The sequence below is a fragment of the Moschus berezovskii genome, chromosome 12 (genome assembly GCF_049115385.1).
Source record: "Moschus berezovskii isolate FMDL1 chromosome 12, NW_MosBer_1.0, whole genome shotgun sequence".
Classification (NCBI taxonomy): domain Eukaryota; kingdom Metazoa; phylum Chordata; class Mammalia; order Artiodactyla; family Moschidae; genus Moschus; species Moschus berezovskii.
In genome coordinates, this window is record NC_142471.1 from 25,087,052 (window position 1) to 25,111,757 (window position 24,706).

General features: G+C 35.0%; 1 protein-coding gene across 6 annotated transcripts in view; it reads right to left on the bottom strand.

Moving 5' to 3' along the window:
- Nucleotides 1-24,706, bottom strand: part of HERC4 (HECT and RLD domain containing E3 ubiquitin protein ligase 4) — a 129,427-nt gene that overhangs the window by 78,395 nt on the left and 26,326 nt on the right. For 5 of the 6 annotated variants that reach the window (XM_055425624.2, XM_055425621.2, XM_055425623.2 and 2 more), the window contains 4 exons: nucleotides 19,974-20,133; nucleotides 14,497-14,573; nucleotides 8,222-8,443; nucleotides 7,065-7,156 (listed from right to left, as the gene is read on the bottom strand). In XM_055425624.2, the coding sequence (XP_055281599.1) occupies nucleotides 7,065-7,156; nucleotides 8,222-8,443; nucleotides 14,497-14,573; nucleotides 19,974-20,133 (551 nt within the window). Of the gene's footprint in view, nucleotides 1-7,064; nucleotides 7,157-8,221; nucleotides 8,444-14,496; nucleotides 14,574-15,429; nucleotides 15,520-19,973; nucleotides 20,134-24,706 lie in introns of all 6 variants that reach the window. The other variant, XM_088841921.1, reaches the window with a different exon arrangement.

Genomic DNA, 24,706 nt, shown 5'->3' on the forward strand with positions numbered 1-24,706 from the left:
ATTTGCATTTCCTGATGATTGTGATGTTGATACTGAATACCTTTTTCATGATCTTTTGATCATTTGTGTATCTCCTGCAGAAAATATCTATTCAAGCCCTTTGCCCATTTTTAAATTAGACAGTTTCTCAGTCATGAGAGTTCCTTATGTATTTTAGATATTAACCCCTAACCAGATATATGATATACAAGTATTTTCTCTCATTCCACAGGATGACTTTTCATTTTGTTGTTTCCTTTGCTGTACAGAAGCTTTGAGTTTATTTTTGCTTTTGTTATCTGTGTGCTTTTGGTGTCACATCCAAGAAATGACTACCAAGACTCATGCCAAGAAACTTTCTCCCCAGGTTTTCTCCTAGGAGTTTTACAGTTTCAGGCCTTACATTTAAGTCTTTATTCCATTTTGGGACACATTTTGTAAGTGGTGTGAACTAGGGATCCAGCTTTTGCATGTGGATGTTCAGATTTCCCAGCATCATTTATTAACGATGATGTGTGCTCTCAGCATCTTGTCAATGATTTGCTGCATTTATTTCTGACTATTTCTTCTGTTTGATTGGTATTAATATATGTGCTTGCTTTTACACCACTATCATGCAGTTTTGGTTACCATAGCTTTGTAATGTAGGTTAAAATCAGGAAGCACGATGCCTTTACTTCATTGCTCTTTCTCAAGATTGCCGTGGCTATTCTGGGTCTTTTGTGGTTTCATATGAATTTTAAGATTGTTCTATTTCTCTGAAAACTGCTGCTGGGATCACTTTGAGTAGTACAGTCATTTTAACAATATTTGTTCTTCAAATCCAAGAACGTAAGAAATCTTTCCATTTATATCTGTCTCCTTCAATTTCTTTCACTGATGTCATATAGTTATAAGTATACAGGTCTTTCCTCTGTTTCAGTTCAGTTCAGTTCAGTTGCTCAGTCGTGTCCAACTCTTTGCGACACCATGAATCACAGCACACCAGGCCTCCCTGTCCATCACCAACTCCCGGAGTACACTCAAACTCATGTCCATCGAGTCGGTGATGCCATCCAGTCATCTCATTCTCTGTCGTCCCCTTCTCCTCCCACCCCCAATCCCTCCCAGCATCAGAGTCTTTTCCAGTGAGTCAACTCTTCCCATGAGGTGGCCAAAGTATTGGAGTTTCAGCTTTAGCATCAGTCCTACCAGTGAACACCCAGGACTGATCTCCTTTAGAATGGACTGGTTGGATCTCCTTGCAGTCCAAGGGACTCTCAAGAGTCTTCTCCAACACCACAGTTCAAAAGCATCAATTCTACAGCGATCAGTTTTCCTCACAGTCCAACTCTCACATCCATACATGACCACGGGAAAAACCATAGCCTTGACTAGATGGACCTTGGTTGGCAAATTAATGTCTCTGCTTTTTAATATGCTATCTAGGTTGGTCATAACTTTCCTTCCAAGGAGCAAGCGTCTTTTAATTTCATGGCTGCAATCAGCATCCACAGTGATTTTGGAGCCCAAAAAAATAAAGTCTGACACTTGTTTCCACTGTTTTCCCATCTATTTCCCATGAACTGATGGGACCAGATTCCATGATCTTTGTTTTCTGAATGTTGAGCTTCCAGCCAACCTTTTCACTCTCCTCTTTCACTTTCATCAAGAGGCTTCTGAGTTCCTCTTCACTTTCTGCCATAAGGGTGGTGTCATCTGCATATCTGAGGTTATTGATATTTCTCCCGGGAATCCTGATTCCAGCTTGTGCTTCTTCCAGCCCAGTGTTCCTCATGATGTACTCTGCATATAAGTTAAATAAGCAGGGTGACAATATACAGCCTTGACGTACTCCTTTTCCTATGTGGAACCAGTCTGTTGTTCCATGTCCAGTTCTAACTGTTGCTTCCTGACCTGCATACAGGTTTCTCAAGAGGCAGGTCAGGTGGTCTGGTATTCCCAACTCTTTCAGAATTCTCCACAGTTTATTGTGATCCACACAGTTTGGTCTACCTTTATTCATCTAAACATTACATTGTTTTTAATGCCACTGTAAATGGGGCTGCTGCTTAATTTCTCTTTTTAGACAGTTCGTTAGTGTATAAAAACACAACCTACTTTAAATGTTAATTTGTATCTTGCAATGTCACTGAATTCATTTACTGGTTCTAACAGATTTTTCAAGGAATCTTTAGGGTTTTCTCTTTATAGTATCAAGTCATCTGCAGAGACAATTTTATTTTTCCCTTCCTAATTTGAATTTCTTTAATTTTTCTCATGACTAATTGCTATGTCTAGGACTTCCAGTACTTTTTTTTTTGCCATGCAGCACGCGGGATCTTAGTTCCCCAACCAGGGATAGAACCTATATCCTCCCACGGAGGAAGCATGGAGTTCCAACCACTAGACTCCCATGGAACTCCCCTTCCAATACTATCTTAAAGAGCAGTAGTGAAAGTGGGCATCCTGTCTTGTCCCTGATCCCAAAGGAAAAACTTAAATTTTCACTTTTCAAACTTTTCACCATTAATTATTATATCAGTGGTAGGTTTGGCCTTTATTATGTTGAGGCATGTTCCCTCCATACTCACTTTGTACAGTCTTTATCATAAAAGGATGCTGAACTCTGTCAAATGCTTTTCCTACATCTACTGAGATGATCATATAATTTTTATCCTTCATTCTATTAATGTGGTGTCCAAATGATGAACCACCCTTGCATCCCAGGGATAAAACCCACTTGATCACTGGATAGATAATCATCTGAATGTGCTACTGAATTTAGTTTGCTAGTATTGAGTAATTCTGCATCTACATTCATCAAGGATGTTGGCTTGTAACGTTCTCTACTTGCAGTGACTTTGTATGGCTTTGATATCAGGATGATGCTGGACTTACAAAGTAAGTTTGAAAGTGTTCCCTCCTCTTCTATTTTTCAGAGGAGTTTGAGATGGACTGGTGTTAATTATTTTTCAAATAGTAGAATTCACTAGTAAAGACATCTGATCCTGGGCTTTTCATTGTTGGGAGACTTTTGATTACAATCTCCTTACTCATTAGAGGCATATTCCGATTTTGTTTCTTTTGGTAAACAGTTTTGATTCCGTTTTCGTAGTATATTCCTAGTATGTACCCATTTCATCTAGGTTATCTGATAAATTTGTTAATATATAATTATTGATAGTAGTATCTTATGAACCTTTGCATCTTGGTATGTCAATAATCATATGTCTGACTGGTAACATTAAAAATAAGTGGGACGGTGTGTTTCAGCCTTATCTATTCCCATTAAGCTTAATGATGATCTTTGTCTAGATTCATCACTTCATTAAGGAGTATAGAATGGGTATAAAATGAATATTAAAAAATATTTCTTCTAAATTTATTAGCTGAAATTCTTCTATAGAAAACTTAACTCATCAGCTATTAAGTCATCATGAAATACAATAAAAATGCTTTTCTCATTTACTAATTTTTAGAAAAATGAGTTGTTCCAACAACTTTCAAGGATAAGTAATGAAGTTTGTTTTGTATTGATTTGGGTAAAAAGAGGATCATTATGAAGTCATAGATTTTTTATAATTGGTATATTTTCCACTTATTAAAGATGTTATTTCCCTTTTTTGACCACTTAACACACTTCTTCAAGTTGTCCTTCTGACATGATCTTACTAGTCTTTGCTTTATTGTAACACAAAATACCCAAGGCTATTTTCATACTTTTTTGGTTCCAGATATGAGATCAAAGAATATTCATTGCTTCTAGACTGCATATATTTACTTATATCTCAGATCTTTCAGTGGTCATAGCAAACAAACAAATTTATTTTAGAAGGAGAAAGTAAGAATTCACACTGATACTTGTGAGTCAAAGCAAAGATTACTGAGTTTTAATCTGATTGCTACCACTTTATGTCTTTTCTCTTAAGCTGAAAATCACGGTTTCTAATGACAATACTTATTTGCTTTATCCTATTCTATACGCAGTATAGTGAGAATAACAGTACCAATTTTCCTAATAACAACAAGACTACAGAATGCAGTTTAAAAGGCTCTCTGTGAATTCGATTTACCTTCAGGCTATTTCCCACCAGTGATGTACAACAAAATACTATACTTTAAAATGACCTAAAAGAAATCTTCTGTAGTTGGGCCACTAGTAATTTTGTAGAACTGTTTTAATATACAAATATAAGTTAACTTCTTAATTATATATAAGAATTTCTAGGTTTCAAAGTCAAAACATGAGGCAAGGCTCATTTGGTCTATCTATTCTTTTCAAATATAAATAACATGTATCTTCTTTTTCCTTAATGGTAATATATCCGGAAAATCATTCTACAACAAAATAGAGATCCTCCTCATTCTGTTTTACAGGGCATGACACTACACACAGTGTAATTACCATAGTTTATTCAATTAGGCTGCTACCATTAGGTATTTGGATTTCTTCTATTCTTTTGTTATTAAAATATTACCACAGCAAACGGCCTTGTGTATACATAATTTTGTATCTTTGGAATCGATTCTTAAAATTGCTAAGGGACTGATAAATCAAAACGTATATGTACATGTAATCTGCATAATGAATTTATAAAAGAACTTAAAAAAAAACTGACATCTTTACGGTAGTGTCTCAATATCCATTAACATGCATGTCTTTCTATTTATTCTATTTTTTTTTTCTTTATTCAGTTAAAAGTATTTTTATTAAAAAAGCACAAATGCAAAGAAATGAACAGAGGAAAATCCATGCGTCGAACCTGGACTGGTCACCCATGACAATATACATGCTACAATTCCACTCTCCCCAATCACTCCACCCTCACCCTCTCCCACAGAGTCCCAAAGACCGTTCTAAATGCCTGTCTCTTTTGCAGTCTCTTATACAGGGTTCAGGTTACCATTTTTCTAAATTCCATATATATGCGTTAATATACAATATTGATGTTCTTCTTTCTGGCTTACTTCACTCTGTATAATTGGCTCCAATTTCATCCACCTCATTAAAACTGATTCAAATGCATTCTTTTTGATGGCTGAGAAATACTCCATTGTGTATATGTACCAAAGCTTTCTTATCCATTCGTCTGCAGATGGACATCTAGGTTGCTTCCATGTCCTGGCTATTATAAACAGTGCTGCAATGAACATTGGAGTACATGTGTCTCTTTCAATTCTGGTTTCCTCGGTGTGTATGCCCAGGAGTGCGATCGCTGGATCATATGGCAGTTCTATTTCCAGTTTTCTGAGGAATCTCCACACTGTTCTCCATAGTGGCTGCACTAGTTTGCATTCCCACCAACAGTGTAAGAGGGTTCCCTTCTCTCCACACCCTCTCCAGCATTTATTGCATGTAGACTTTTGGATAGCAGCCATTCTGACTGGTGTGAAATGGTATCTCATTGTGGTTTTGATTTGCATTTCTCTGATGATGAGGGAATATTTATTCTATTTTTAAAATTTTGTGGGTGTTTTTTTTTTTTTATTTTTACTGTTTGTTTTGCGCAAGGAAACCTCTTTGTAAAGTAATCCTAATCTATCCTCAAGAAGTCCTTCCAGAAAAGCAAAAGGCATTGATACACAACTTTATTTTAACTTTAAACAAGGAAAACTAAAAAATACCTTACTTTTGAAATAGTTAAAACTATCTAATTTTGTTGAAAATAATATACACCAAATATTCCAGTGATAAGTATCTATTTTTCTCTCAAAAGAGAAAAATATAGCTACTGTTTTGAGAGAAAAATACAGAAGATTAATAGAATTCACATTTAAAAAAAACTCAACAGATATAACAACTTAGAAATCTTGGGAAAATAAGATGAGTGCTTATCTGAAAGGATCAATTTGAAAAGCATTAACATGTGAATATTTCTACCACAAAGTTAATCCTAAAGAATAATATTATACAAAATATTCTTTACTATTATGTTCAGCACAGCTTATTTCTTCTAAATATCAATGACAGAAGAGAATCACTAAAATTGATAACTTGCCAACAGTGATTACATCTATAATTTGAATGGTTTTTTTTTAAATCAATAAAATATGGTAATAAGATCAGCAGAGATAATAAAACTTCCTTATTCAAAAGCAAGTACAATAAAATTTTTCTAAAAATTAACTTTTATAATTAGTCGTTATAATATTTAATAATAATATTTTTTGAAGTATCTTTGAAGTGAAGTGAAGTGAAAGTCGCTCAGTCGTGTCCGACTCTTTGCAACCCCATGGACTGTAGCCCACCAGGCTCCTCTGTCCATGGGATTCCCCACTGTATTTGATAAGGACTGAGAACTATTATTTTGAAATTTCTAGTGGGGTTGTAAATGTGTAGAATTTTTACAAATCTGATAAGAAGTAATTTTTTCTTGCCAATTTTATCTACTATGCAGGATAAAGAAAGATAAAGATGCAAAAATGTTAATCTCTAATTCAGTCAATGATAATTTGCTAGTTCCTTTATGTTAACATGACTATAATAAATAACACTACTGATAAAGGTTAGCCTGTTTTCATTTTACTTCTAATTGCTACAGAATTACACAGTATTGATACTGAACTGGTACATATTCAAGAAAGTGAGAGGTCAGAGTTAAAACCATTAGCAAGATTGTGATGAAAGCTCATTATAACTGCTTGCATAATACTGATTCTTGGCCTAGGGATAATATAGTAATTCAGTCTCCTCTCTTACTTGTTATACTTATAAGCCACATAGAAGCTAAATTAAAATGAGGCAGAGTTATGCAATATAAATGAGATTGATACACAAAACACAGTAAGCCTGACAAACTAAAAATAAATTATTTCATTCACAGTATTATTCAAGCAGTATTTAACATTAAGCTGAAAAACTCCACAATATGTTTCATCACCACACAAACAGCAGATCACAATTCACATTTCATAAAACAGTTGAAATACAAGGTAAACTGTTTTTGAGAACAGATGATAACCTAAGTCCCTTTCTCAAGATAAATTATTTTTTAGACATCAATAACCCTCAAGGTTTCAATATACATATCATTAAGATATTCACTAATTATAAAAATAAGTACCATAAATATTAATAAATAAGTTTTACAGGAGTACAATACCTTGGTTAGTGCAGCAGTATGATCTTCTCCACAGCAAATATAAACTATTTTCTGAGTTCTTAGAGACTTCAGTAAATTAGGAACATACCTATCTGAAAATTTCAATAAGAGAACAGTTAACGAACATATTAACGAACATTATTTTTAAAATTAAAACTCTTCTACAGTGTGTTTCCTCTACAGCTTTCCCAATGGTGGAAGACGGTGATAATTAAACCATTTTAACAATTCAATAATTTTGTAGTAAAAGGCTAAGGTGGGTTGCCAAGTCTTTCTATTCCTACTACAGTGATAAAAGAAAGGTCTAAAGGGGGAATTTAAATTCTAATCTGCCTCAATGCCAGTCTACACTCAGGAATCAAGGAATTTCAAAGCTTTTTGACTGCTTCTAATACATATACATCATTCTTTATATCCACCTCATGATAATTAAGATCATAGCATCCTACTTTGAAGTCTAAAATTATACTTTCCGATGTTTTATAGCAGGAAAGATATAATATCCTGACAGTTTTCTTATGCAGAACAAAATATTTTTAAATTCTAAAAGTATTATTTGTTATCATTTCCAGTTGTTATGGATCAACAACTCACTTTTGTCTAACTCATTGTAATTATTAAATCAGTTTTTCTATTTCAAATATTGGCACTCAACCTAAGGCAGCTATGAAAAATCAGTTCCCAAGATCCAAATTTAAGTAGTTATAATTTTTTAAAATTCAAAAAGATTATTTGTAAGACATTAACATCACCATTTATAGATTAATTAAATGACTCAGATATAAATATTTCTTTGAAATACTCAAATGATGAACACTTCATGGTACTTTTCAGAATAATTTTACAACTTTTTCAACTGATGGTAGCTGATAATGCGGTTACCAATCTGAAGTAATGTTTTTCTCTATTTTCTTTTAATTACCATTCAACAGTGAAGATTTTTGTCCAGATATACTTTCTCCATTTTATTTTAGAATAAAATATTATTTTTGGCCTTCCCACAATCTCCTAAAAATATTATAGGGTGGAATTTTTAAACTAATCTCTCCATCCTCACCTCAATCCCAAAGAAGATTCTCTCTGACACTAAGAATCACTAATCCACTTCAAAAAATCATCTCTCTTTAAAAGTATATCTATAAAAAATGCAAACCTACCATTTTCGTCATTAAGACCTAGTTGACCAAATTTGTTGCGTCCCCATCCAAAGATAGCTCCAGAAAGGGTGAGTACAAAACTATGGGCTCCTCCAGCCGCAATTTGCATGAAAGGGATTCCAAGTAAAGACTTAATCAGCTGTGGTGAAGCTTGCTTTTTACAGTCAATGCCTAAACCCAATTGGCCATATTTATTCTGTCCCCAACAGAAGACTTCACTTGCTGTAAAACAAAAATCATAAATTACTATTTTTCTCAACACAAAAAAATTCCATTTGAAAATCATCAGTTATTTTGGGACATTCTTCCTTACACTGGATGAAAATACATATTCCTCCTTACAATTATTTCTTATACAATACTATCTAGAATAATCCATATTAGTAGAGTTTTAGTTTGACCCACATTACTAATGAATAGGATAAGTCACACAACTGAGGGCAATCTCATTTCCTGATGTTCCTTCAGAGTTTTAGTTCAACTTACTTTACTAATGAATGGGGTAAGTCACATAACTGAGGGTAATCTCACTTCCTGATGTTCCTTAAGAGAGTACCATCTCTTTTTAATATTCCTCAGGTCTCATTTTTATTCTATGATTTCTCCCAAAAGGGACTTATTTAAGCTCAAGGCTTCAGTTATCAATTACATGCTGAACACCTTCAAAATTTATCACTACCCTACATCTCTCCTCTGAGCAATAAACCTACGTATCCAATAGATTACCTGATAGTTATACTTCAATATTTGAAAGGTACTTCCAGTTCAGCATGCCCTAAACTCAATTCATGATCCCCTTCCTACCTCCCATACCTGGATCTCTTTCTAATGTTCCCTATTTTCATATCTTAACTAAAGATTCAGCAGCACAAGTCATAAACACAGGGAGTCATCCTTCATATTCCCCTCCTCTCTTACCTTACATACAGGTTTTTATTAATTAATCTATCACCAATCAATCAAGTCATATACAGTTTTCTTTCTAAAGAAAAATATGGCTAATAGATCTGCACCTACCCATTTCACCAGGTTCTTATAATAGTTCTCAGTTCAGTTCAGTCACTCAGTCGTGTCCGACTCTTTGCAACCCCATAAACCGCAGCACGCCAGGGCTCCCTGTCCATCACCAACTCCTGGAGTCCACCCAAACCCATGTCCATCGAGTCAGTGATGCCATCCAACCATCTTATCCTCTGTCTTCCCCTTTTCCTCCTGCCCTCAATCTTTTCCAGCATCAGGGTCTTTTCAAATGAGTCAGCTCTTCGCATTAGGTGGCCAAAGTATTGGAGTTCCAGCTTCAACATCAGTCCTTCCAATGAACACTCAGGACTGATCTACTTTAGAATGGACTGGTTGGATCTCCTTGCCGTCCAAGGGACTCTCAAGTGTCTTCTCCAACACCACAGTTCAAAAGCATCAATTCTTCAGTGCTCAGCTTTCTTTATGGTCCAATTCTCACATCCATACATGACCACTGGAAAAACCATAGCCTTGACTGTATGGACCTTTGTTGGCAAAGTAATGTCTCTGCTTTTTAATATGCTGTCTAGGTTGGTCATAACTTTCCTCCCAAGGAGTAAGCATCTTTTAATTTCATGACTGCAGTCACCATCTGCAGTGATTTTGGAGCCCAGAAAAATAAAGTCAGCCACTACTTCCACAGTTTCCCCATCTATTTGCCATGAAGTGATGGGACCTGATGTCATGATCTTAGTTTTCTGAATGTTGAGTTTTAAGCCAGCTTTATCACTCTCCTCTTTCACTTTCATCAAGAGGCTCTTTAGTTCTTTACTTTCTGCCATAAGGGTGGTGTCATCTGCGTATCTGAGGTTATTGATATTTCTCCCAGCAATCTTGATTTCAGCTTGTGCTTCTTCCAGCCCAGCGTTCCTCATGATGTACTCTGCATATAAGTTAAATAAGCAGGGTGACAATATACAGCCTTGACGTACTCCTTTTCCTATTTGGAACCAGTCTGTTATTCCATGTCCAGTTCTAACTGTTGCTTCCGGACCTGCATACAGGTTTATCAAGAGGCAGGTCAGGTGGTCTGGTGTTCCCATCTCTTTCAGAATTTTCCACAGTTTATTGTGATCCACACAGTCAAAGGCTTTGGCACAGTCAATAAAGCAGAAATAGATGTTTTTCTGGAACTCTCTTGCTTTTTCAGATGATCCAGAGGATGTTGACAATTTGATCTCTGGTTCCTCTGCCTTTTCTAAAACCAGTTTGAACGTCTGGAAGTTCATGGTTCACGTATTGCTGAAGCCTGGCTTGGAGAATTTTAAGCATTACTTTACTTGCATGTGAAGTGAAGTGAAGTGAAGTCGCTCAGTCGTGTCCGACTCTTCACGACCTCATGGACTGCAGCCTACCAAGCTCCTCTACTAGCATGTGAGATGAGTGCAACTGTGTGGTAGGTCGAGCATTCTTTGGTATTGCCTTTCTTTGGGATTGGAATGAAAACTGACCTTTTCCAGTTCTGTGGCCACTGCTGAGTTTTCCAAATTTGCTGGCATATTGAGTGAAGCACTTTCACAGCGTCATCTTTCAGGATTTGAAATAGCTCAACTGGAATTCCATCACCTCCACTAGTTTTGTTCATAGTGATGCTTCCTAAGGCCCACGACGTCACATTCCAGGATGTCTGGCTCCAGGTGAGTGATCACACCATCGTGATTATCTGGGTCATGAAGATCTTTTTTGTACAGTTCTTCTGTATATTCTTGCCACCTCTTCTTAATATCTTCTGCTTCTGTTAGGTCCCTACCATTTCTGTCCTTTATTGTGCCCATTGTTGCATGAAATGTTCCCTTGGTATCTCTAAGTTTCTTAAAGAGATCTCTAGTTCTCTCTGTTCTGTTCTGTTCAGTTGCTCAGTCGTGTCCGACTCTTTGCGACCCCTTGGACTGTAGCCTACTGGGCTTCTCCATCCATGGGATTCTCCAGGCAAGAATACTGGAGTGGGTTACCATTTCCTTCTCGAGGGGATCTTCCCGACCCAGGGATCGAACCCGGGTCTCCTGCCTCGGAGACAGACGCGTTAACCTCTGAGCCACCTAGTTCTCTCTACTTGGCCACATTTGCTAACCCATTGCTACATTTTTTTTTTTACAATTCTAAACATCTTTTACTTATTTTTATAAAATAAATGGCACTAATAACTGGCATACTAATAAGTGATTTTTAAAAATTCATACCATAATAGTACATACTTACTAAGTTTCTCTCCAAACTAGATCACCAGTTCCTCTCCCAAAAGACAAGCACTCTTACCAACTGCTGATATGCACTTACAGAAATACTCTATGGACATAACTAGCAGACATTTGTATATTAAGAGGTATAAAAATGTAGATCTGATGTATGGTAGACACCATAATACTGGTCTGGATAAGTTTCAAATTAATTTCCTATAAATTTATATGTACATGTGTTTATTTCATAATGAAACTCAAATGAGCTGATTTTTTTAAACAACGTAGATTTGAAATGTTGCTCACCTGAGAAAAATTTGTCAGTGCCTTCTCTCTGTTCTTGGGATAAACTTTTAACAAGGCTTATAATGTTCTACAAAATCTACCTATGTTTCTGAGCTCATTTCACACCAATCTCTTCCCTCACTTACTATACTGTGGCCATACTCACCTTCCTTCCTATTTTCCAAAGCCAGTTTCTTACACACTTTCTGTCTCACACACTCTGCCTAAACCTTCACCTCTAAACCTCACCCTTGTCTGATTTACTTCTATTCTCTCCCAGCAAGTAGCCTTCCTTAATCTCCAAGATTAAGTTCAGTCCCCCTATTACGGGATCTGAGTATCCCAAACCTTTTTCTTTACAGTCTTCTTTTGTAGTATATGACTATACTGTTATCTGTATGACTGAACCGTAAGGTCTAGGTTAGTCTCTAAGGGTGACTCAGTGGTAAAGAATCCACCTGCCAATGCAGGAGACAAGGCTTTGATCCCTGGATCAGGAAGATTCCCTGGGGAAGGAAATGACTACCCATTCCAGTTTTCTTGCCTGGGAAATCCCATGGCTAGAGGAGTTTGGTGGGCTACAGTTCACGGGGTCACAAAACAGTCAGATACAACTTAGCAACTAAACAACCACCATAAAGGCTAGTACTATATTGCTTACCACTGTCCCTAGTTCACACTGAGCAATCTGCTCCCCACCCCAAAAATTTGTTTTTCACTAAATGAGTAAGACACTGCTAAAACATGAAGCTGAATAAGGCAAAAGAATATCTGTCAAGACAGAAAAACTGTCCTCATCAGTAAACCCTTTCGGTTTAAATTTATCTTGAATTTATCTACCAAAGTACCAAAAGAGAAGTTGACAGGTAACATCAAAAAATACAGGGATGCCAGCCCCACCCTCCATTTTATTCCTTAGACGGAATAATTCCAAATCCCTTAACACGGCATGTAAGGCCCTTTGTAACAGATTTGTTTTTACTTCAACCACTACTGAAGTATGAAAATGTCTCCCATGTTCTGAAAATACCCACGTAAAATTATATGCTGATACACAAATACACAAAATACTTTCCTTTTATGCCCTCACTAGTACTATTACTTTAGCCAATCCTTAACATTTCCCCCTAGCTGCTTCTCAACAGGTTTCCAATTCTGAATTATATTCATCTTTCAAGACTTGCAGCAAATATGAATCCCTTCTAATTTATTGTTACTAATTCTATTGACAAACTACACTTTTTTCCTTATTCACACAGTATTTTACTTTTACCATGGCCAAAAATAATATATATTTTTTCTGCCTCAATTATAATATTTGTACATCTGCCTCTTCTATTAGATCACATGGTCCCTAAAACTGTCTTAATTTATCGGTATTTCCCTATAGTTCTAGTCTATTGTTGCTTTCACAGTAGGCCTCACCAGGCATTTAATAAATTTAAACTAATAATAATAAAGCCACTGAAACTTACTTTTATAAATGATATAACAACAAATACATGGGGCTTCTCTAGTGCATGTATGCTGGCTCAGTGGTAAAGAATCTGCTTGCCAACACAGGAGACACGGGTTTGATCCCTGATCTGGAAAGATTCCACATGCCACAGAGCAACTAAGCCTGTGCGCCACAATTACTAAGCTGTGCTGTAGAGCCCGGGAGCCACAATTAATGAGCTCATGGGCTGCAACTACTGAAACCCTTGCCCTAGAGTCTGCGCTCTGCAATAAGAGAAGCCACACCACAATGAGAAGCCTGCACAGCACACCTAGAGAGTAGCCCGTTTGCCACAACTAGAGACAGCCTGTGCAGAGAAACAAAGTCCCACCAAAGACAAAAATAAATAAACAAAATTTAAAAACTATAAAAAAATAAATATATATGGCAGGTTCTCTACTAAAGCATAATCGTGTGCAAGCATAGGAAGAAGTCAAAAGAAATAAGCGAAGGTAACAGGATGCTTAGATGACTTGCTCTGTTTCTAGTCATAAAAAGTTTATCTGTGAGATCAAATGAAATTGGGTAAGTTATAAACTTCCCCAGCTATGAAGGAATAATGTTCAGCAAGCTAAAGAACAATCAGATGCAAAAAATCAATTTCATGTCTATATTCTTGCAAAACATGATTTGAGAATGACACCATTCAGAATAACAAAAAACATCAAATATCTATGGAAAAATCTAACAAAATGTATGTAAGACCTCTCCACAGAAAAGAACAAAATATTCTTGAGACAAAATAAAAGGAGATTAAAATGAATAGGAACATATCACCAGTTGCTGCTGCTAAGTCACTTCAGTCGTGTCCAACTCTGTGCGACCCCATAGATGGCAGCCCACCAGGCTCCCCCGTCCCTGGGATTCTCCAGGCAAGAACACTGGAGTGGGTTGCCATTTCCTTCTCCAATGCGTGAAAGTGAAGTCGCTCAGTTGTGTCTGACTCTTAGCGACCCCATGGACTGCAGCCTACCAGGCTCCTCCATCCATGGGATTTTCCAGGCAAGAGTACTGGAGTGGGGTGCCATTGCCTAGATATGACCAGTAGAAAAATTGAAAAACTCAGTATTACAAAGATTTTCTTCAATTCGATTTAGAGATAATGTGCAATCCCAAACAAAATCCCAATAGTTTAATAAGTGTCTGTGAAAACTGCCAAACTAATTCTAAAATGTATACAGAAATGAAAAGGATAAAGAAGAACCAGGGCAATCTTTAATAAGGATGAACTTGAAGGAATTTCGTCTTTAAATAAGAAAGTTGAAAAGGCAAAAGAAAATAGAAGCAATGCTTACCTTTAGAAAGTGCAAGTGAATGATAGTAACCACAAGCAACCTGTACTATCTGGATATCCGACAAACTTTTAATATTTCTAGAAAAGAAGAAGAGAAATCAGGATTAGTTAATTCCATTTAATAAGTGGATCCTGAATGCTATTTACACTATTTATTGACCACCTACTATGTGCAAAGAGTTTCCTTACCAGCAGTTCCTTACTAGCATGACATAGCAGTTTATGCTTTTTTCACACAATTTATAAAAAATTTATGCTAAAATCAGTAAACAAAATCTAAGTATGAAAAACTAAGAGGTGTGATGAGAAAACACTTCGAAAGGACAATATTTAAGCACAGTAACCTATGCTCACACTTCAGTGCTTTCGTTATGTTTTTATTATCAAAATTTGAAAAAACTTTAAAGTACGAAACTTTGTAATATATTTCTAAGGCAAATGTACATGATCTAATTTGTCGAAAATTGGTGTTTGGCCCAGTTTAGTACATGCTCTCCTCCATCAGGTTCCGTAAGAACCAGCAGGGATTCCTATCATGTGATGCTACCAATTCACAAATTATGAAACCTATTCCTTTTGGACTATCCTGCTTTGCATCTAAATCAGTGATATTAAATGTATTTAATTCTTTACTGCAGAAATTTAATTCATATCTATTATGATCACTGATGTGTGAAGTCATATTTCAGCCATCTCATGTTTCTGCCTTACATTATTTTAGCTTCCTTCCCCCCACAATTTCTGATTTTTCCTTAACTGTAATATAACTCTAAAGGCTAAGTGTTAAAACATCATGAAAATCAAGTAACTCTGCATGAATCATCCCAGGTTTTATGTAGTTCACCTTCACCTGGTCATTCTGTTTTTCCTGAATTAACATTTTCAAGAAAAAAAGGGGGTGGGAAAATACAATATGTTTCTTATTTCCCTTTACCTGATACTGCCACCTGACCTGATTCTGCCATATGAGAGTCCGGAGCAAGTTCTGACCAGAGTGTCGATACCCATGATTTTCGGGAGGCAGCTTCAGCAAACCAAATTTTGAGCGGGAAAAAGGAGAGTTACTCTAATTCCATATTGTTGTATTAAAAATAATTTATTTAGTGGATTTATGTTCTTAACTACAAAACTCGAGAGTTGTACTGCTACCATTTAGCAGAATCCAACAAGTTAACAGGGTCCAACATATTTTCAGATTTTCAAACATAGCAAAAGGCTATATATACACTGGCAAATCAAAAACAGGAATAAAAAATACATATATATGTACAACTGTGAAGTTATTAAATATTTACTGTTACTGCTTATGCATATTAGGTACATCATACATTGACTAGTGAATGGTATTAAATGGATTTAAAAAAACAACTGTTCCTGGTATCAAGCCCAATTTGCAAGACTAAGTAAAACCTTTTCAAATTCTACATTCTCACAGCACGTTGTTTTCTCCTTCACAGGATTTATCTCTATAAATTACTGGAATACTTATTCATTTAATTATTACTAGTATACTCTGCTAAACCATAAGCTCTGTAAGAGTGGAATATTATCTTATACCCGAGCACCTAAAACATTGCCTGGCAAAATGTATGGGGAAACAAAAAGTATGTCAAGTGTCCACTGTTTGAGGATGAGTGAATCTGTAACTTCTTTGAGGCTGTAGTATTAAACTATTCATAAAGTTTGCCCCCAAAACTTCTAAATTTGCACAGCAATTTACACTCAGTGACTCTCATTACCAAAATAGTATCATGCAGCTTAGAATACAGGATGAATTTTTTAGTTGTGTCTGCTCGAGACAAGTGAAGATGTTCTTCTGTGGCATTACTGTTTCAAAGAAAAGAAATCTGCTTTTATCTCTATAGAGATGTAATACACTGAAGATGGGGGAGTGGAAGTGGGAAAGAGAAGAGGGTTTTGGTTTTTCTTTTAAGCTTTCGGGAATTTAAAAAAAAAAACAAAAATACTGTGAAATAGATGAAACAATTTTACCAGGGTGCATTTTTCCTGAAGAGACAAATCAGAAAATTCTTAATGAAACAAAGTTTTATAGAATTCATCATAAATAATACCCAATGAGTAAAAAAGATAATGTAAATGTTTTTCAGTTTTCAATTTTTAAAAGGATTCAAATCAAGTTAATAGGAAAGTCAAAACAAAAGAAATTTTGTAAATAAAAATATATTTACACATGTATATGAAGATTCCTAATTGATAAGAACTATGAAAAGAAAATCTAAATTTCAGAAGTCTAGAGTAAATATTTTAAAATACTTATAAATTTAACTCCCTAAAGTTTAGAGTTCTTGTCAAGCATTTTTAAATGGCTACAACATCACTAAAATTATTCATTGTAAAGAAAATAATTATTTCTTCACTGAATTTTGAAAGCTGTTTGAAATTTTAAGAAAATAGTGCATAAACTTGGAAATAAAATTTATACACCTCTCCCTTGAGAAGCCTTGAAGTCAAAACATAAATTGTTGAATATGTTGTTGTATTGTTACATTTTTCCAAATTAATGTACAGTAGCAATATTGGCAGAAACCAGGCATTTTCAATTTGTCTGTGAAGGTAAAATCCTTTAACAACCATGAATAAGAAACTGAAAAGTCTGAATATAATCAAGAATTTAGTATGAAATCAAGAACTTGAAGAACTAAAGCATTAACTATTTTCCCAATTCAAAAATCATCAAGGTGTATATACTAAATAAAGTTTTTTGTATGCCAAATGTACCTCAAGAAAGTGGTTTTAAAAATAAATTTCCCAGTAAAACATAATCAACAATTTTCTATTTCCCAATTAAGCCACAACTTTCTTATTCATTTGAGAAAACTCGTAGCTGATTTTGAAAAATTTAGGCTAACAACTGATCTAGCCTCTACCATTAAATATTCTTTAATTTTCTTTTTAATCTGAAATATTCTGTACTTTCATATGTTAATATTAGGCAGAAATTTTAACATACTTTTTGGCCATGCCATGCAGCTTTCAGGATCTTAGTTCCCCTACCAGAGACCCAACATGGCCTACAGGTGAAAGCAGAGTCCTAACCACCGGACTGCCTGGGAACGCGCTACAATATGCTTTCAAAACTGAGTTAAACCAAGAAAATCTATTCATATGTCTGAGTTTCCTGCTATCATATGTTTTATTCAAAACGTATGTGAAAGTTACAAAGCTGGCTGACATTTCTAAGCACCTAGAAAAAGGTTTGGATCTAAAAAATGATTTGGTGTTGAGACTTAAAAAGGAAAAATAAAATCACTGGTGGTCTTTCATAAAAACATACTCCTACTGTACTGAAATACTAAACTGCCCTTTAAATTATGAAGTACCAGTAAAAATTTATATATATGTATATATGTGTGTGTGTCACAACAGATTCAAATCAAATTAGCCCAATGAAAAATTGAGAAAGTTCAACAGGAAAGACACCCTTATACACAGCTTAAAACTAATAAGATGTTCAGTAAATATATAAACAGAGAAGTTTAAACCAAAGGACTCAATTAAGATATCTTACAGGTCCCCATTCAGGTTCACAAAAGAGCAAAGTCACAAATAACAAGATTATTGGGTAACCTTCAAATAAACTGTCACATAATAAAATTTTTTCCTTATCTTTCTCTCTTTACTAAGCATCTATGGATTATTGTCTCTTATACCAGAACTGAACAGAAAAAAAAAAAAAAGGAAAATTCAGTGGAGTGAAAAATATGGGAAACTAGACAGCCTTGCTGTGAATCACGGTTTTGAAAATAAGGACTTAGAAAATGTAACATCTAACTCTCTTTTCAATACTAAAAACACAAAGTTCTTAAAAATCTTAAATAAAAAAACCCCATTCTACAATAATTACTTATGGAAGGAAATAAAGGCAGTAGAGAAAGTGACAAATGTGAGATCACTCTGTTCCTATGAATGCTTTGCATTTTGTAGCCAATAGCCATTTGGCTGCAAATTAACATTTTCTAAAAGAAATCAAAATTGAAATGACTAAAAAAATTCAATTTACTAAGCTTAAGGAAAAAACTCTCTCTCCCAACAGCACCATCATTAAAGAGGCACTAAAAGCGTAACAGGAAACGTGTTTGCTATTTAACTGTTATTACAGAAGAAACAAAGGGAAGAAATTTGTTTGGGGAATTTTGCAGAATTTGATTACAGGTTAAAGAAAACACATTAATGAGACATATCCCAAAGTCTCAACAGACAGTTCATTACTAGAACAAATATAAACCATCAAACTAAAGATGAAAAAAATCTTTCAATAGGCTAAAACAAAACAAATACTTCAAATGTATACTTTAAGTTTTTCAACAGACATACACACACAAATATATACATATACATACATTTGATAAAAGAATATGGGCTTGCTGAAGAAACTAGCTACCATCCCAACTTAAAAAAAAAAAAAGTCATTTCTAATGATAAGAGCTCTGTTCTGTTTTTTTGTTTGTTTTGTGGTTGTTTTTGTTTTTTTGCACCATGCAACTTAAGGGATCTTAGTTCCCTGACCAGGGACTGTGCCCTTAGCAATGAAAGATTGGAGTTCTCACTGGACCGCCAGAGAATTCCCTCCTGTTCTGAAATGTATTATTTCCTGTGCTCCAATTTCTTATCCTAGTAGTTACCTATTTCTTAAGCCAGGGCAAACATTAATAATGTTAAACTAAAAACAAAATATCTAAATGTGTATATTATAAAAATGCTACCTGGAACAAATCTAAAATTAGTATAATACCTTGGTTCCCTAGAGTTCTCTTTTATCCCTATAACTATTACCAGGGGAAAAGAGTTTAAGGAGACAAGAATTTGTATAATTTTAAACACTAAGGATGAGTTAGTGTATTAATTATGTACCCAAAAGAACTGGATATTCTTCTTTAAACCTTTATGTTCAGGATTACAGTTTTTAATATTAAAGCAATGGTTATACCCTATATAATTCTGTAAAACTACAATATTGATGAAGCACTGCTTCTTTTTAAACTTTGAAATAATTCTATGATGAATCAGTGGTTAGCATAAATTTAATTGTGGTCAGTGCTATGTAAAAATGTATAAAGTGAATTATTCTTTTTACTCTAAGCATGTGGGACTTCGACATTCAATAAAAAAATAAAGACTAAAAAAACAAGAGAAAGAAACATACAATCAACCAATATTTAATGGTTTAGTCTTAATCCACTTAAAAATTTCAGTGAGAGAAAATTTGTAATAAAGTGTGCATTCTCTACCCCTTATCTTTACAAACATACATAATCTGGGAGAAAATGTGAAATATACAAAAAACAGCATTCCATCCAAACTAAAGGCAAGCACCTACCCAATAAATGCCTTTAGAGCTTAAAGGGGAGAAGTAATTGTATGTCAACTCTTAAATGCCCAGTAGTAAACAGAATGATTTAGATAACAAATTTATTATAAAAGACTATTAAAGACCCCTTTGTTGGTCACCTTTGTTACCTGGGTACTCTGATACATTCCTCTGATCCTAGCAGGCCAAGTTGTCCATCAGAATCGAGACCCCAAGCATACACCTGGCCCTTGTCATTTAGTGCTAATGTATGAGCTTCTCCACATGAAACAGCTACAATATTTTGGGCATCCAGGGCAACAACCTGCTCTACAGAAATCAGAAACAGAAACATTACGTTCTAGTTTTAAACTCCTAATAAGAATAAAACTATAGTCTTCATCTTGTACAAAAAAGCTAAAGAAATGCTGAAATACAGACTGTAATTTAGTTATTCTACAAAACCTAACAAATACATTCCACACAAAATTCTCACTATAGTAAATACAGATATACGTCACCGGGCATAACCAACTCAGATTATTAAGTAACTTCAATATCTGGGGAAAGAAATTAAAGGTGTATAAAAATTCTCTTGGGAATTCCTCTTCATTCAAAATCATTACCAATAAAAGGAGTCCAGCTGAAAAGGAATCATTTGAATAAATTGGCTGTTTTTTAACAATAAAATCATAACCAACATATGTATTACCACATGGGATACTACTATGGAGTGATTCTGAAACAAATGAAACAATCTGAATTAGCAATTTCTGATAGGAAACAAATTCTTTACAGATCTCATAAATAAAGTATCTACTAGATATGCTGAGGAGAGAACTGAAAGGCAATGTGACCATAACAAACAGATTTCAGTTTATGGGCTACTGTTTTAATGTGAAAGATATAAAAACTCCACATGTGGTTAAAATATGTTCAACTTTTAAATCAGAAATTAATTTAAAATATTGGCCCTCGTAAGACTGTCAATAGTCACTGACAAATCAGTAAAGAAAATGAAATTGCTTCCTTAGTCTCTTTAAGATGTGCACTATCAGCTTTTTACTAGTACACAAGTTTTTTTAAAGACATTATTTAAAATTAATCTTTAAAAAAAAAATTAACCTTTTTTAGCCTAATAATAAAGCTACGTCTTCTATAAACTGAAAGTCTCTTATTGCAGAGCTGCTAAAACTGAACCAATAAGAGTTTCCTCAGAAGCATATTTTAGCTCAGTGTACAAATACAGCTGTTCAATAATAAGACAGACTACATCACAGAAGTTTGAATCCCTAAGTAACAGAGAAATTCAAATTGCATCTGCATTACCTCTTCTGCATTTTGCGGTGAGAAGTTAGCCCTTAGACAGAATCAAGAATTTGTATAACTCTAATATGTCTTTTTAAGTACTTACCTTAAAATACTATGAGTTCATCATTCGTGAAATTGATAAATAGTACATGGAAATTCACTATATGAATCTCTCACTTTTTTGCGTATATTTTATATATATGTTTTTATAAAATTATATTGCAGAAAAATACTAAAACAAAACAATATATATAACATACTGCCCCTCCTCCCAAAAAAACAAAAAGACTTAAAAGTATGGTATCATCAAAACACTCCCATAAATCTTAATTATGAAGAAAGAAGTAAAATGCAAAAGATCTATTAATCTTTCACAGAGGACCCTGAAATGAATCAATGTCTCTCCAGAACAATCCTCAAAGGAAATGGAATAAAGAGCAAAAAATGAGAGGATGATAAGGATGAGTAAGACTGGTTGGTTCAACAACAATATAGGAAGAGCACTTAAATTTGATATCAATTGCTATAAAATCAAAGACACCAACAATCCAAGAAACAAAGAAGACACAATCATTCATGCCAAATATTAGTATTTACTGTATACTTCTTGTGCTCTAAGTACTAGGGAAAGATAAATAAAACAGAGTTCGAGTCCTCAAGGAGTTTACAGTCTATAGAAAAACAAGCGAGGTAAAGATATACAAAAGGCACCAGGGGAAAATGAAATACTTTTATAAGATACTAGGAAGAATTTTGGAAGACACTGACACTAAGTTAAATATGTGAGGAAGGAGAAAGAGATGCCATGTATCTGTTAGAAAAAATTCAAATTACTTCTTCAAGTACAGCAAAACAAACTAAAAGCAAACTGAAACAACTGATTTAAAAAAAGGGGGGGAAACGTAGTTGATTTGTCAAATAAAAACACAACCTCCCTAATATTTAAAGACTGAACAGGAGGAGGGGGAAGCAGACGCTCAGTGAAAAAATGGGCAAAAAATATGAACTGATTGTCCACACAGAAAAGGAACAGAAATGGCTCTTAATCCCATGAAAAGATGTCAAATTAATTGATGAGAGAAATGAAAATTCAAACTACGCTGAGAAGTCAACAATACACTCACTTGGAAAATTCATAAAGTCATAAACTTTTAATTTGTACACTTCTCTATTTGATTACAAAAGTTTACATTTATCAAAAGAATGAGAAGACAAGCCACTGACTGGAGAAATTATCTGCAAAAGACATAACTAATAAAAGACTGTCACACCTTCCCCCAAAATAGATCTATATATTAAACGTTCTTAGAACTCAACAATAAGAAAATAAACAACCCAATTAAAAAATAGTGCAAATGACCTGAAATAACACCACACCAAGAAGACATAAAGATGGCAAGTCATTATCTACCAACAGAGAATTGCAAATTTAAATAAGCTACCATTATAAGCCTATTAAAATGGTCAAAACCCAAAACACTGACAATACCAATGCTGGTGAGGATACAGAGCAACAATAGCTCTCATTCATTGATGATGGACATGTAAAATGGTACAGATACTCTGGAAAACAGTTTGGCAGTTTCTTACAAAACAAACCATACCATTTTATGATCCAGCAATTGTGCTCTTTCACATTCACCCAAAGGAGCTTAAAATTTATGTCCACACAAAACCCTGCACATGGATGTTTACAGCATCTTTATTCTTTCCAAAACTTGGAAGTAACCAAAATGTCCTTCAGTAAGTGAATGAATAAACTGTGGTATATCGAGACAGTGGAATATTTTTCAGTGCTAAAGAAATGAGTTGTCAAGTCATAAAAACACATGGAAGAGACTTAAATGCATATTACTAAGTGAACGAAGCCAATCTGAAAAGGTTACAAAATGTATGCGCCAACCATATGACATTCTGGAAAAAGCAAACTCCGGAGACAGTAAAAAGATCACTGGTTGCTTGGGTTTAAAGAGAGGGAGGGATGAACAGGTAAAGCAGAGGGGATTTTTAGGGTACTGAAACTATTTTGTATGGTACTATTACTATTTTGTATAATACTAAGTGAGCTTCCCTGGTGGTTTAGATAGTAAAGAATCTGGCTGCAATGCAGGAGACCCAGGTTCAATCCCTGGTTAGGAAGATCCCCTGGAAGAGGGCATGGCAACCCACTCCAGTATTCTTGTTTGGAGAATTCCATGGACAGAGGAGCCTGGCAGGCTCATTTCATTATCTAGTCGTCAAACCCATTAAATGTACAACACAGACAATGTTACAGTAAACTGTGAGTGTGGATGATATGATGTGTCAATGCAGGTACATTAAAGGTAAGAAATGTACCCCTGTGGTCCACGCTGTGGATAGTGTCGGGGTGGGGGGGTTGTATTGTGTAATATAGAGTACATGGGAACTCTCTGTACTTACTGCTCAGTTTTGCTGTGAACTTAAAACTGTTCTTATAATTTTTTTTAAAAGCTTATTTATAAAAACACACATACACCAAGATAACATTTTTCATCTCATAAAATTCAAAAGTCAGATAATAATCTGTTGGGGGGAAAGGCACTCTTGTATGTTCATAGTGGAAGCACAAAATAGAACCACCTTTATGAAAAAAAAAAAGTGTCAAAACCTACCAAAACATACACAATTACCTTTTGGTGGTTCCAGATCTAGCCTACAGATACATCTGTGTACTACAGGGCAGCAGAACATGCCAACTCAAAATATGCCATTTTGGCATAAGGATTATTTTGAACTGAAGGCCACTAAGAAGAAAAGCTCTCTGCTCTCCTTCGATTTGCCTAAAAGCAGGACATAAATCTGTAGAAATGTCCTACTTTTCCTCTCTACCAAGAAGGACAGGAGTTAATCACTGGAGACAACTCTAGACCCTTATCAGCTGAGAGACAGCACCAGTACAAACCATGTAACAAACTTTACTCCATAGCCCTTATCTTTCTTAAGTTTCCCCACACATTTACCTAGCCCAAATCGCCAACCCAGAAACTCAAAAAGCCATTTTCATCTTGTTACTTCTCTATTTATTGTTCTTTTAAGATGCTATATAAGCCCATGTTCTACCGTCCCCTTGAGTTACTCATTACTGAGTGCTAAAGCATGTGAATATACAAGGCAATACACTTTTTCTGCTTCTCTCCTTGTTGATCTGTCCTTTTGTCTGTATAGGCCCCAGTTGGAGAATCTAGGTGTACATGTGTGCTATGTCACTTCAGTTGTGTCTGACTCTGCAACCCTATGGACTGTAGCCTTCCAGGCTCCTCTGTCCGTAGGATTCTCCTGGCAAGGTACGGATTCTTCAACTGGAATGGATTGCCATGTCCTGATCCAGGGGATCCTCCTGACCCAGGGATCGAAACTGAGTCTCTCATGTCTCCTACATTGGCAGGCGGTTTTTGTTTTTGTTTTTTTTTACCACTAGCGCCACCTGGGAAGCATACAAATATACAAATATGCATGTGTGTGAATGTGTGTTTTTACATATATCTGCAGTAACTGTATAAAATAACAAAAGACTGGAAATATTCCAAATATCCATCAATAAAGGATTTTGTCCACACACTGGGATTCTATG